The sequence below is a fragment of the Gossypium raimondii genome, chromosome 6, assembly GCF_025698545.1.
Source record: "Gossypium raimondii isolate GPD5lz chromosome 6, ASM2569854v1, whole genome shotgun sequence".
Taxonomy (NCBI): Eukaryota; Viridiplantae; Streptophyta; class Magnoliopsida; order Malvales; family Malvaceae; genus Gossypium; species Gossypium raimondii.
Genome location: NC_068570.1, coordinates 46078615 through 46091336, shown reverse-complemented (window position 1 = coordinate 46091336; position 12722 = coordinate 46078615). Strand labels below are relative to the sequence as shown.

Below are 12722 nucleotides of genomic sequence, written 5' to 3'. Positions count from 1 at the left end.
TTTGTAAAGATCATGAGATAGAAATCCCTAATTTAAGTGCTCTATACAAAGCTGGTCGAGGTTGGTCTCCTATCTAGAGAGATAACCTCACAATTAAGCATCACTATCAATTTGATATAATAATTATTGGTATCAATTCATTGCTAACAAAAATAAATTCTTGCTTTAATGACGAGGTAGTGGAGTTAATTGTTCTTAACTCCGCTTTGGATCCACGCGATAAGTATAAAGCTTTTCGGATGGAAGATATCTGCAAACTTATGAATGATTTTTATCTGGACGATTTTACAAAGCAAGAAAAGCTACACATGAAGATTCAATTGGAGCATTTTCAACTTGATGCTCATTAAAGAATGGAGTTGCACAAAGCTTCTATAGTTGCCAAGTTGTGTCAAGTTCTATAAGACAAATAAGTCGAGTATTTATCCTCTTATTGATAGAATTATTCGTCTTGTGCTAACTCTTCCCGTGTCTATTGCAACGATCGAACGAGCATTTTAAGGCATGAAAATTTTGAAGACAAGGCTTCGCAACAAAATGAAAGATGATTTTCTTTCAACTTACTTGGTGGCATACATAAAAAAGAGATAACTCTAGAATTTTTAACAGATTCTATCATTGATGAGTCTGATCTTATGAAAAAGTGGAAGGTGCAATTTAGGGTGCAGAAATAGGACTAAGCCCAATTTTTTTAATTTAATTTTTGGAATTATATTGTGTTTTATGAAATTTTTAGTATAGTATTAGTTATTCTTTTTTTACATGTTGAAAATAAATATTTAATTTTATATAGTGTGATTTTTTCCTTTTAATATTTTTATAGTTAAACCGTTCATGCTTTTTAAAAAAATATTAAATTGATTTGTTTGATAAGAAAAAAAAGTATCCAAAAAGAATGGACACTTTTTTATGTTAAAAAAAAGGTCGTTTGGATTTAGAAGTTTCGCCCCCCTTGGAGTAAATTCCTAGAGTCGTCCCTGCGTATAACAATACACATTTGTTCAAAGTTCATATATAATTTTTATATTTATCCCTTTTGAAACTAAAAATAGAAAAATGAACAAACCAAATAAATAATACCAAATGTAAAATTCTCTTTTTATTTAAAATTTTAGAAATAAAAAATTGCTTCAAAATAGCATTTATATGCTTCAAAGGCATTCTCGAAATCATTGAGATTGAGGTATCTTTCATATCAATTTTGTAATTTATAAGGAGTAATTTTTTTAGGGTTTGTGGTTAGTTTTATTAACAATGCTATCTTCAAGGTTCAAATACTGAATCCTCCCTTTAAAATATAATTTACCTTACCATTACTTGTTGATATTTTTAATTAATATTTCTCATAATTCTTAATAATATCAAAAAATACAATTTTATTAACTTAAAGAGTTTGGGTACTCAAACCATGGAATTTGTAATTAGATATCATTCCCCCTGAAACCTATTTACTTACTTGGGTTGTTAATTTTGACTAACCTTTCATGCAGTTGATATTATTTCATGAACTGCTCCATCTTTGCCTATTTGGTTTAGATTTGTTATTCTGCACTGTTTACCTATTAAGATTTTCCCAAAAAAGTAAGCTAGTAAAGGGTCTTTTATAGATTTTATAAATCAATCAGCTTCTTCTCTTTCCTTCTTTCCTCATCCTCTGTTCATTTTGATTGCCAAAACAAGGAAAAATCATTCACTTCATAAAATCACCAGGGACCAAGACTGCCAAAGAAATTAAGATTGTAGCTTAAAACGTACATCTTCAACCCTGTGAGACATTCTGACAAACATGTCTTGTGCACAGAAGTCCTCTCCATCTCCAATAATGACTACTTGGGTTTAGGTGCCAAGGATCCGAAATCTTTACGAGGCAATAACTATAAACAACAAAGAAATGATCAAAACTTGGTTAAAGCCAAACAGGTAAAGAACTGATGTAAAAATGAGAAGCGAAGGCTTACCGTCCAAAAAGCTTTGCCTTCCACAAGACCATAAGGAACAGCTCCGAAATTCCTCGAATCCTTTGTGTTATATATGTTATCTCCTTCTACCCAAACATGCCCTTTTTGAACCTATATATTCACAAATCATTTTCATTCTTTGAATATACAAAAGTGGAAATCCAAAAAAATATACAGTACCACAATAGTATTGCATTTATCACTGTTTTTGGGGTCGACGACGTAGGTGACTTGATCACCTTCCATTCCCACCAGCCGTTTGCAGACAACCCTCCTAGGATTCTCAGGCGACCGAAAGAAGACCACGTCACCAGGTCGAAGTTTTCCAGTTCGGGTCGAAATGCGCTCCATCAACAACACATTGCCTGTTATGCCCAAGGTTGGAAGCATGCTAGGACCATAAGTCTTTAGAGTTCCGTCATTGCCGCCGCCGCCCAAAATTCATAAAAGTAAAATTAAAACCCATAAATAAAAACATGAAAAGATGATTGATAAGCTTGTTTTTATGGGGGATAGTTGAAAGATTTCTTACAACAACGGTAGTGCCGAGATATTTGTGGGTAACATAAAGCAAACAGAGGCCTCTCACTATAGGGATAACCCTGCTGCTCCATTCTCCCATTCTTCTCTCGTTTTCCAACTAATTTAGATTCTGGGTTTTCAAACATGGTAATGAATTAATCAACGATAATGAAATGTTTGTGGGCTTTGAAATAGGAAGAATCCAACATTGATCCATATATCCTGCTTTGGGCTTTATTACATTGTTTTGTTTCAATCTTGGGTTGAGAAGTAGGATGCATGAAGGAATCCCAGTATTCCTGGAACTGGTAAATCATCTTCTTCGGTTTTTTCTGCCATGATCCGTGATTTTTTGTTTTTGAAATTACGGCTTAAAATATTCTAAAACTACTCTAATTATAGTTGAAGCATCAAATCAGTTTCAAGTATTAAAACAAAAATTTACAAATTTTTAAAAAAATTAAATGTTTTTGAATTTTAATTTATATTTATATATTTTAAAACTTTATAAAAGAAATTTTTAAAACTTTTTGAATTACTTATATAATTTTTCAACATTTTAATCAATATAATATATAATATTAAAAATAAAAAGACACGTATGGAAGGTCAACATTAATCAATGTCAGTTAACACCAACACCGATTAATATCTGGTTAAGGTTGAATCAAAGTCAAATCTATTTTTTAAATAAATTTAATTGCCACTAGCCAAATAACAAAATGATAAATTAATACTAATCCAAGACAAAAATAAAAAATAAAAAAATACACGCATTGTTCGGAATTAAACCTTAAAAAAAAAATGAAACGAAAAAGGGCAGTCCAAGCTGTTCAGAAACCGTGGGTCAAACCAGAATCAAGTTGTCAGACTACTTGGACCATAGCTTAATCTGGCTTTATTATTGCAAATCAGTCGCAATAACTTCTGCAAAACTCAGAAAACCATGGATTACATTAGATTGTTTGAGTCTAATTGTATGTGTTTACTGTGATATTAACGATAGAGACGGAAACTGCCTACCATGTGCTAGCCCAAAATTAGACATTATCCTTTTGGCACCAAGTACAAAATCCCAACCCATCCTTCCATTGGCATTTTTCGTTCAACTTGCCATAATGGTGCTACCGCCATTACCTACTTTTACACTTTCAACATTTGCCGCGGAGTCAACTAAGCATTTACTAGTTGGAAGAGTGGAGCTTCCCGGATTCCCACCTCACGTTCTAGATTCCCATTGATTACACTCACTAAACGACATTACCATTACCATCTCCCACTTGTATTAATCCACACTTCCGCTGGTAGGTGGATCAGTCAAGTGTTTAGACTTGAAATCCTCTCTCCTTCTTAGCTTTTGAACATAGGTGGGGTTTGCACTTTGTACGTATCTTTTCACTGTCTAAGACCACTCAGTTAGTTTATCATATTCTGGATTGAGTTAAAAGGTCCAATGATATGACACTCATTTTGGCTTCCAGGGATCAAAGATTGGTTGAAATTTGCATATAAGCCTGACTTTGAATCCAATTCATCATCAGTTACGATAGTTCCTTTCAAACCAGCTTCAGCGTTGCCATTACCTTAGCTAGCAGTGATGTCAAAATGTGTCAGTTTAATCATTGTTATAGTTTGTTCTGTTTTACTTACTGTGCTGCATGCCAGACCAAGCTTGGAAGTTGAAGTTGAGGCGCTTCAGGCATTCAAAAGATCTGTCACTCATGACCCTTTAGGAGCACTTGCAGATTGGACGGTGGCTAATCATCACTGCAACTGGTCTGGCATTGCCTGTGACCCTTACTCGAGTCAAGTCATTTCAATCTCCCTGCTTGATAAGCAGCTTAAAGGGGAGATATCTCCGTTCCTTGGAAACCTTTCAAGCCTCCAGGTTCTTGATTTGACTTTAAATTCATTCTCAGGTCATATACCACCTCAACTAGGACTATGCTCCCAGCTTACTCAACTAATTCTTTACTATAATTCTCTGTCGGGTCTATTCCCACCAGAAATAGGTAACCTTAGAAATCTGCAGATGCTGGACTTAGGTGATAATTCTTTGAATGGAAGCATCCCTGATAGCATTTGCAACTGCACTTCCTTGTTAGCTCTCGGTATCATTTACAACAATCTCACAGGGACAATCCCAAAAGACATAGGAAACCTAGTTAATCTTCAAATGTTGGTAGCATATAGAAACAATTTGGAAGGTCCAATACCTGTATCCATTGGCATGTTGGGAGCGTTGCAATCTTTAGACCTAAGTGAAAACCGTCTGTCTGGAGTAATACCTCCTGAAATAGGGAACTTGTCAAGTTTAGAATATCTTCAGCTGTTTAATAACTCACTCACGGGAGAAATTCCATCTCAACTAGGTCGTTGTAGGTCACTTCTTGCCCTTGAACTCTACACCAACAAGTTCATAGGAGCCATTCCTCACGAGCTTGGAAATCTGGTTCAGTTACAGACTTTAAGATTGTATGGAAACAAGTTGAATTCCACGATTCCTCCTTCCTTATTCCAATTGAAATCATTAACCCATTTAGGACTCTCAGAGAATGAGTTGATTGGAACTGTATCGGATGAGGTTGGGTCTTTGACCTCGTTACAAGTACTGACCCTGCATTCCAATAAGCTCAAGGGGGAGATTCCTTCATCAATAACCAACTTGACAAATTTGACATATTTGTCAATGAGCTACAATTCCCTCACAGGAAGACTTCCACAAAATCTTGGATTGCTTTACAATCTAAAGAACTTGAGCCTGGAAGTCAATCATCTTGAGGGATCAATTCCCCCAAGCATTGCCAATTGTACCCATCTAATGTATATATCTTTGGGGTTTAATAGGATAACTGGGAAAATTCCATCAGGTTTAGGACAGTTGCCAAATTTAACACGTCTATCCATAGGGCCAAATAGGATGTCAGGTGAAATTCCTGATGACCTCTTCAACTGCTCAAATCTTCGTCTCCTAAGTATAGCTGAAAACAATTTCACTGGATTGTTAAAACCAGATATCGGCAAACTCTATAATCTCCAGGTTTTGAAAGCTTCTTTCAATTCATTTGTAGGGTCAATTCCACCAGAGATTGGCAATTCAAGCCAACTCATGACCTTGACCCTTGCAGGAAATGGTTTCACAGGCCGAATTCCACCAGAAATATCAAAAGCCTCTCTCCTTCAGGGGCTCTCACTGCATGACAATGCTCTGGAAGGTGCCCTACCTGAGAGACTATTTGAACTGAAGCAGCTAACTTATCTAGACTTGCAGCACAACAAGATAACAGGTCCCATTCCAGATGCTGTCTCAGAGCTTGAGTTTCTTACATATCTCAACCTCAACAACAACAAGCTCAATGGGTCCATTCCAAATAGAATGGACCGTCTATATCGACTTTCAACATTGGATCTCTCTCACAACCATCTCAGTGGATCAATTCCCAAGTCCATGTTTGCAGGGATGAAAATGATGCAACTGTATCTAAACTTCTCCTACAATTTCTTAGATGGACGTATTCCAGACGAGCTAGGGATGCTGGAAATGGTACAAGCCATTGACATCTCAAACAATAACATTTCAGGAGTCATTCCTACGACACTTAGAGGCTGCAGAAATTTGTTTTCTCTAGATCTTTCAGGAAATAAACTTTCTGGTATCATCTCTGCTGACGCTTTTGCTCAATCGGGTATGCTTAGAAGCTTGAACCTTTCAAGAAATAAATTAGATGGTGAAATTCCGGAGAACTTGGCAAAATTGAAGCATCTAAGCTCACTAGACCTGTCCCAGAATCAACTTCAGGGTCATATTCCTGAAAGCTTCACCAATAGTTCCAGCTTGAGGCATCTAAATCTTTCATTCAATCAACTTGAAGGCCATGTTCCCGAGAATGGCATATTCAAAACTATCAACATGTCAAGTTTGGTAGGAAATAGAGCTCTCTGTGGAAACACATTTCTCGGGTCGTGCAGCAAGGGAAGTTCAAATCGGTTTTTGAAAAAGGCAATAATAATTCTCAGCATACTTGGATCTGTTTCTGTAGTGCTGACCCTAGTGCTAGCCATTTCATTCCTCCTTTGGCGTGCCAAAGAGAGTAACCCAGTCAAGTTGGAAAATCCAGAACCAGAGTTTACAGCAGCAGTTCTAAGAAGGTTTGATAAAGAGGAGTTAGAAAATGCTACAAGCTCCTTCAGCAAAGATAACATTATTGGAGCAAGCAGTTTGAGTACCGTGTATAAGGGTCGGCTGGAAGATGGCCAGCTGATAGCAGTAAAAAATTTAAATCTGCATCAGTTCTCCAAAGAATCTGATAAGAGCTTTTACAGAGAAGTCAAAAACTTGAGCCATTTAAGGCACAAGAATCTGGTCAAGGTACTTGGGTATGCATGGGAAAGTGAGAAGCTGAAGGCTGTAATTCTTCAATACATGGAGAACGGAAGTTTAGAGAGTGTTATACATGGCTCCATGATGGATCTTCATATCTGGACATTATCTAAGAGAATTGATCTTTGCATTTCAGTTGCTAGTGCATTGGGTTACTTGCATTCTGGTTACGATTTCCCCATTGTGCACTGTGATTTGAAGCCTTCCAATATACTTCTGGATGGTGATTGGGTCGCACATGTAAGTGACTTTGGAACAGCTCGCATGCTGGATGTCCATCTCCATGACGGAAGTAGCCTTTCTTCAACATCAGCATTTGAAGGCACTATTGGCTACTTGGCACCAGGTAATCTTCAATTATTCCAACTTATTAAGCACTCATCCATTTCTCTTATGTGCCAGAAAAATTTCCAACCCTGCAATATTTTCAATAAGCATCTTGAGAAAAGATATGGTCTCCCATGTTGCATGTAGTCTAGTTTCAACTATTCTAACACTAGAATTCCTTCATATCTTTGAATGGATCAAGTGATAATCAAATGACCATGCTTAAACAATTACATGCTTATAAACTTGCTGAGAAATGGATTACTGAGACATTACTCTGCCCTCATTCAGAATTTGCATACATGAGGAATGTCACAACTAAAGTGGATGTGTTCAGCTTCGGCATAGTCGTCATGGAGTTCCTAACAAAACAAAGACCAACTGGACTAATGGAAGAGGATGGACTACCAGTCAGTCTCCGTCAACGAGTTGAGAAATCCCTTGCTACTGGAACCAAAGGAGTCCTTCAAGTTTTGGATCCTATGCTAGCTTCAAATGATTCCAATAAACAAATGGAAGCAGTGGAAGAACTTTTCAAGCTAGCCTTGTTTTGTACCTCCCCTAATCCTGAGGAAAGACCCAACATGAACGAGGTTTTGTCTATCCTTTCGAAGCTAAAAGCAAATAACTATGAAAATGTGGCCATAATCTCATGAAGAATTGAGCACCCTGCTGTGTTGGAGAAGCATAACTGCAGACTCCATTCGATTCTAATGTATTGGAAGGATAAATATATGTAATAGCAGTTACTCTTCACAAGTGAGAAATGAAAAAGATTGCATCTTTGTTTTTGTCTTTAGGTTTTTGGCAATTAACCAATTAAAAGTATATATATCAGCAAATCTAAATAAATGTACAAACTTATATATATCATGTATATAAATTTTTGGAGATTAACCAATCAAAAGTATATATAAAAGCAAGTCCAAGCAAAATGTACAATTATAAATCAGCTAGTCCAAAACAAAAGAAAGTATTTTTATATTACCATTACCTTCTGACATTAAATGGTGATATGCAAAAGAAGAAAATCCATTGAATAAGAATCCTAGTAATGTCTCAGACTGTCAGTCTTTAGGAGGGTCAATCTTTAAAAATTCATCTATAATTGAAGGAAACTCCAGGGTTTGAAACCCAGAATCATCAGCACTCTCAAAAGCAGCTTTAGCCATAAGCAAGAAAGCCAACCTCAATGGCTCACTACCATTCCTGGAGAAATATCTAATCCAACCTTCCAGTCTTTCCACTTCTTTGTCACACTTTGGCCCTTTAACACCAACAATCTTCTCATAAAATCCACACTCACATCCACAAGAATTCCCTCCACCCACAACAGTTTTGTGCTTCTCTCTTTTCTGGGTTTCTCCCAGATTATCCGATAAACCCAAAAGCTGCATCAAATATTCGATATCATCAGTGTCTTTGCTTGTTGTGGGGGAATGTGGGGGATTAATCTGAGGTTGGGTTTCATTTGTAGAAACGGACTGAGGTGAAGAAGACATGAAAGCTTGAGGGGGTTCGCTGTTGGTTATGTTGGTGTTGGAAGGGTGGGTTAAGTGCAGGTAAAATGGGGTGCTTAAAGATTGAGTAGGGACATGGGGTTGTCCTGAATCTGGTTGGTCTTCTTCTAGTTTCAATCTTTTTTCAACCTGTAAGAATTTGAGGAAACGAATTCAGATAATATAAAAAGGCATGCACATATTTGTATGTAGCCATATACGATTGAATAATGGATACCTGTTTGAGAGATGAGAAGAAATTGCAGTGTAGAGATGGCGGTCGCATTATGCAAGTTTCTTTGTTCCTTTCTTTCTTCCGGCCGGATGCAAGCTTGGTCCCTTGCTATGCGCCTTTGCTTTCCAAATCACTGATTTTAACTACATATTTTTTCAATAATTTATTAAATTAAATAATAATTAATTTTAAATTAAAATTTTATTAATTTAAATAACCATATGAATTAATATTTGATACACCAATAATTTTAAAAAATTTTCATTTGTAAAATTTAAAAATATTACTGACAGTATACCAAATGGTATTACAACACCATAATTAAAATCTTTCCAAAAGCATTACAGATTTTGAGAATTTACAAATAAAAGTACACCAACCAACTAAAAACATGCGATGAAACAAGTGATAATCCTGGAAGTTTTCCCCATTTCTTGAGCTTTTTGAACGAAATTACAGAGATAAAATTCACATTATTCTCTCTCATTGATTTGCGACAATTTTAAACCACAAACACAACAAATAACATCACACACAAATCATTCTCTAGCCTCACTTTCCGGGGACAAAATTGGTGGCATAAGCCCAGGCATTGTTGTTGACAGGGTCGGCAAGATGGTCGGCCAAGTTCTCCAATGGTCCCTTTCCGGTCACTATGGCTTGGACGAAGAACCCGAACATGGAGAACATAGCCAATCTCCCATTTTTTATCTCCTTGACCTTGAGCTCAGCGAATGCCTCTGGGTCATCAGCGAGACCCAATGGATCAAAACTACCACCTGGGTACAATGGATCAGTCACCTCACCAAGAGGGCCACCAGCAATACGGTAACCCTCCACAGCTCCCATCAATATTACTTGGCATGCCCAGATGGCCAAGATGCTTTGAGCGTGGATCAAGCTTGGGTTCCCCAAGTAGTCAAGTCCACCCTCGCTGAAGATCTGAGATCCAGCCTTGAACCACACGGCCTCGCCGAACTTGACTCCATTCCTAGCCAAAAGCTCAGGGAAAACACATCCCAGAGCTCCCAACATGGCCCATCTGCAGTGGATGACTTCTAGCTCACGGTTCCTAGCAAAGGTCTCTGGGTCAGCTGAAAGTCCAGCAGTGTCCCAACCGTAGTCACCAGGGAACTCTCCGGTCAAGTAGGATGGAGGCTCACCGGAGAGTGGACCCAAGTACAAAACTCTGTCAGGGCCGTACCATGGGCTTCCAGAGGCAGCAGGCTTGGTGGCAGTTTTCCTCATGGAAACACGCCCATTGCCCTGGATTTTAGGAGTGGAAGGAGAGAACTTGACAGCCTTTCCGGCAAAGGATGGGGAAGAGAGGGCCATTGTTGCCGCGGCCATTGTGATTGTGAAGTGAGAACTTTTCTTGGGTGATGGAAGGTTTTGAGAATGATAGAAAGAATGCAAATACTCAAGGTTTATATAGGGAGTTTTGAGAGTAGAGATTCCGTAATCCCCTCCTTATCTATGCAGTATCTCTCATTTCATTGGGTGCTGAAGATTTTTATATTGTTCTTGCATGCCCGCTTAGCACTCTTTCACTCCACACATTCTCCTGGCAAATGTTTCGGAAATTTCTGTAATTCATTAGATTTGAATGCACAGTTTGACTCGTATTAAATTAACAGCCCTTCCACAATTTTCATGAGAAATACATTCATTTCCAAAGAGAAACTGAAGTTTGTGATGTTGAAATCATGGCAGCATAATAAAAATTACAAGAGTTTGAGTGGCTCATAAGATATAAAGCATCTCTGCAGAAGAAAATTCTTGTTTTTGCAACTGCATCTAAACACTTTGAAGTTGATAAGATTTAAGTTTATGGAGCAATTATGGCATCACATAAGAACTATAGTTTATTTAAATTAATTCCATATAATTTTCATTAATTTCAAGTAGTTTTTTATATTTGCAAGTTCATGCTGCTTTTTTTCCGGCTATCCCACCAAGAAGGGACGATTTAATTACTATAATTTGCTTCTGTTGCACTTAAGCCCATAGATACCTGTCCAGTTCAGATCAAGGTTAGAAAAGTTACAAAAAATAATGTAAACTTATCCTTGAATGGATACAGAAAGTTAAGCAATATGATATAATTGATATTAATTCCATCTTGTCGTGCAAATAAGAGTTGGATGTTTGTTCCAAATGGATATGGGGCTATCCGGAATCACAAGTGGCCTAATATCATTGGAGCAACAAGAAGCAATTAGAATTGGTAGAGATTGTTCACCCCAATTATCCTACGTCTGATAAGTGGGGCTAAAGGTGCCAAGTAGACTTTGCAAAATCGAACTTCCTAAATGTTGCAAACCAATGGGAATTGAGATATGGATATCCTAAGATAAGGACCCCTTTTCCTTGCAAAATTATTAATAACCCCATCCCACCGATCCCAACTACCACACCACCCCTCAGTTGAAGTTCCTTTCATTGCTTATCACTTTCAATTGTACAATGGCAGCAGCAACAATGGCTCTTTCTTCCCCATCCTTTGCCGGAAAGGCTGTCAAGTTCTCTCCTTCTACTCCTGAAATCCAAGGCAATGGGCGTGTTTCCATGAGGAAAACTGCCACCAAGCCTGCTGCCTCTTGAAGCCCATGGTATGGCCCTGATAGAGTTTTATACTTGGGTCCACTCTCCGGTGAGCCTCCATCCTACTTGACCGCAGAGTTTCCTGGTGACTACGGTTGGGACACTGCTGGACTTTCAGCTGACCCAGAGACCTTTGCTAGGAACCGTGAGCTAGAAGTCATCCACTGCAGATGAGCCATGTTGGGAGCTCTGGGATGTGTTTTCCCTGAGCTTCTAGCCAGGAACGGAGTCAAGTTCGGCGAGGCAGTATGGTTCAAGGCTGGATCCCAAATATTCAGCGAGGGTGGACTTGACTACTTGGGGAACCCAAGCTTGATCCACGCTCAAAGCATCTTGGCCATCTGGGCATGCCAAGTAATATTGATGGGAGCTGTGGAGGTTTACCGTATTACTGGTGGCCCTCTTGGTGAGGTGACTGACCCATTGTACCCAAGTGGTAGTTTTGATCCATTGGGTCTTGCTGATGACCCAGAGGCATTCGCTGAGCTCAAGGTCAAGGAGATCAAAAACGGCCGATTGGCTATGTTCTCCATGTTCGGGTTCTTTGTCCAAGCTATAGTGACCGGAAAGGGACCATTGGAGAACTTGGCTGACCACCTTGCCGACCCTGTCAACAACAACGCCTGGGCTTATGCCACCAACTTCGTCCCCGGAAAGTGAGCCTAGCGATTAAGAATGATTAGTCAGTGCTTTTATGTTTTCCTGTGGGTGTGATGTAAATTTGTTGCAAATCAACGAGCGCATAATGTCCCTTCAAACCCTGAATTGTCCATTTCCTCTCTGACAAAGCTTTTAATTTACATGCACATCGGTATTACCACTTGTTTAGTTGCATGTTTTGAATTAAATGGGCCTCCGGTGACCGAGAATGAGTTTATGGCCAATCCAGGCATGGCTTTATCAACTTCAATTAATCTCTCACCAATTCATGCAACGTTTATATTTTTTTATCAATATAGTTTTTGTTGCTTTTTTTTAGTTTAATTTGATAATTAACTTTTTTTTTTTTTAATTTTTAGTCATTTGTTGACATGACATAAAATAAATAGTGTCATATTGTCAAATGGGTTGTCATACCAGCATCGCTAAAAATTAATGTTTTAGTTAGCACTTTTTATTAAAAAAGCGGCTTGACTCTTTTTAAAAGATTAATTGTTAAATTTAGCTCAAAAATGAATAATGCCCAAATTGATAAA

At 38.0% G+C, this 12722-nt stretch overlaps 4 protein-coding genes and 1 pseudogene across 5 annotated transcripts; 2 read left to right on the top strand and 3 right to left on the bottom strand.

Annotated features, from left to right (window-relative positions):
• Positions 1-1582: 1582 nt before the first annotated feature.
• LOC105774866 (uncharacterized) lies at positions 1583-2646 on the bottom strand. Of its 2 annotated transcripts, XR_008197017.1 has the most exons (5): positions 2491-2646; positions 2139-2363; positions 1959-2069; positions 1756-1874; positions 1583-1654 (listed from the first exon to the last, which is right to left on the bottom strand). XR_008197017.1 is itself a non-coding variant. In XM_012597435.2 (4 exons), the coding sequence occupies exons 1-4, from the start codon at positions 2578-2580 to the stop codon at positions 1827-1829; spliced, it is 474 nt and encodes a 157-aa protein (XP_012452889.1). In that variant the 5' UTR covers positions 2581-2646; the 3' UTR covers positions 1583-1826. The 2 variants fall into 2 exon arrangements, 1 of the variants encoding a protein (XP_012452889.1); XM_012597435.2 differs by having other exon boundaries at positions 1583-1874.
• A 1062-nt stretch (positions 2647-3708) lies between these two features.
• Positions 3709-7987, top strand: LOC105772963 (LRR receptor-like serine/threonine-protein kinase FLS2). Its single transcript, XM_012594498.2, has 2 exons — positions 3709-7207; positions 7480-7987. Exons 1-2 carry the CDS (start codon positions 4078-4080, stop codon positions 7842-7844), a joined length of 3495 nt encoding a protein of 1164 aa, XP_012449952.1. The 5' UTR covers positions 3709-4077; the 3' UTR covers positions 7845-7987.
• A 94-nt stretch (positions 7988-8081) lies between these two features.
• LOC105772966 (uncharacterized) lies at positions 8082-9176 on the bottom strand. The gene is made up of 2 exons (XM_012594503.2): positions 8926-9176; positions 8082-8837 (listed from the first exon to the last, which is right to left on the bottom strand). The coding sequence occupies exons 1-2, from the start codon at positions 8971-8973 to the stop codon at positions 8256-8258; spliced, it is 630 nt and encodes a 209-aa protein (XP_012449957.1). The 5' UTR covers positions 8974-9176; the 3' UTR covers positions 8082-8255.
• Positions 9177-9319: 143 nt separating this feature from the next.
• Positions 9320-10387, bottom strand: LOC105772964 (chlorophyll a-b binding protein of LHCII type 1). The gene has a single exon (XM_012594502.2). The coding sequence runs from the start codon at positions 10270-10272 to the stop codon at positions 9475-9477; it is 798 nt and encodes a 265-aa protein (XP_012449956.1). The 5' UTR covers positions 10273-10387; the 3' UTR covers positions 9320-9474.
• Positions 10388-11320: 933 nt separating this feature from the next.
• On the top strand, positions 11321-12284 carry LOC105772965 (chlorophyll a-b binding protein 21, chloroplastic-like; annotated as a pseudogene).
• The last annotated feature ends 438 nt before the right edge of the window (positions 12285-12722 follow it).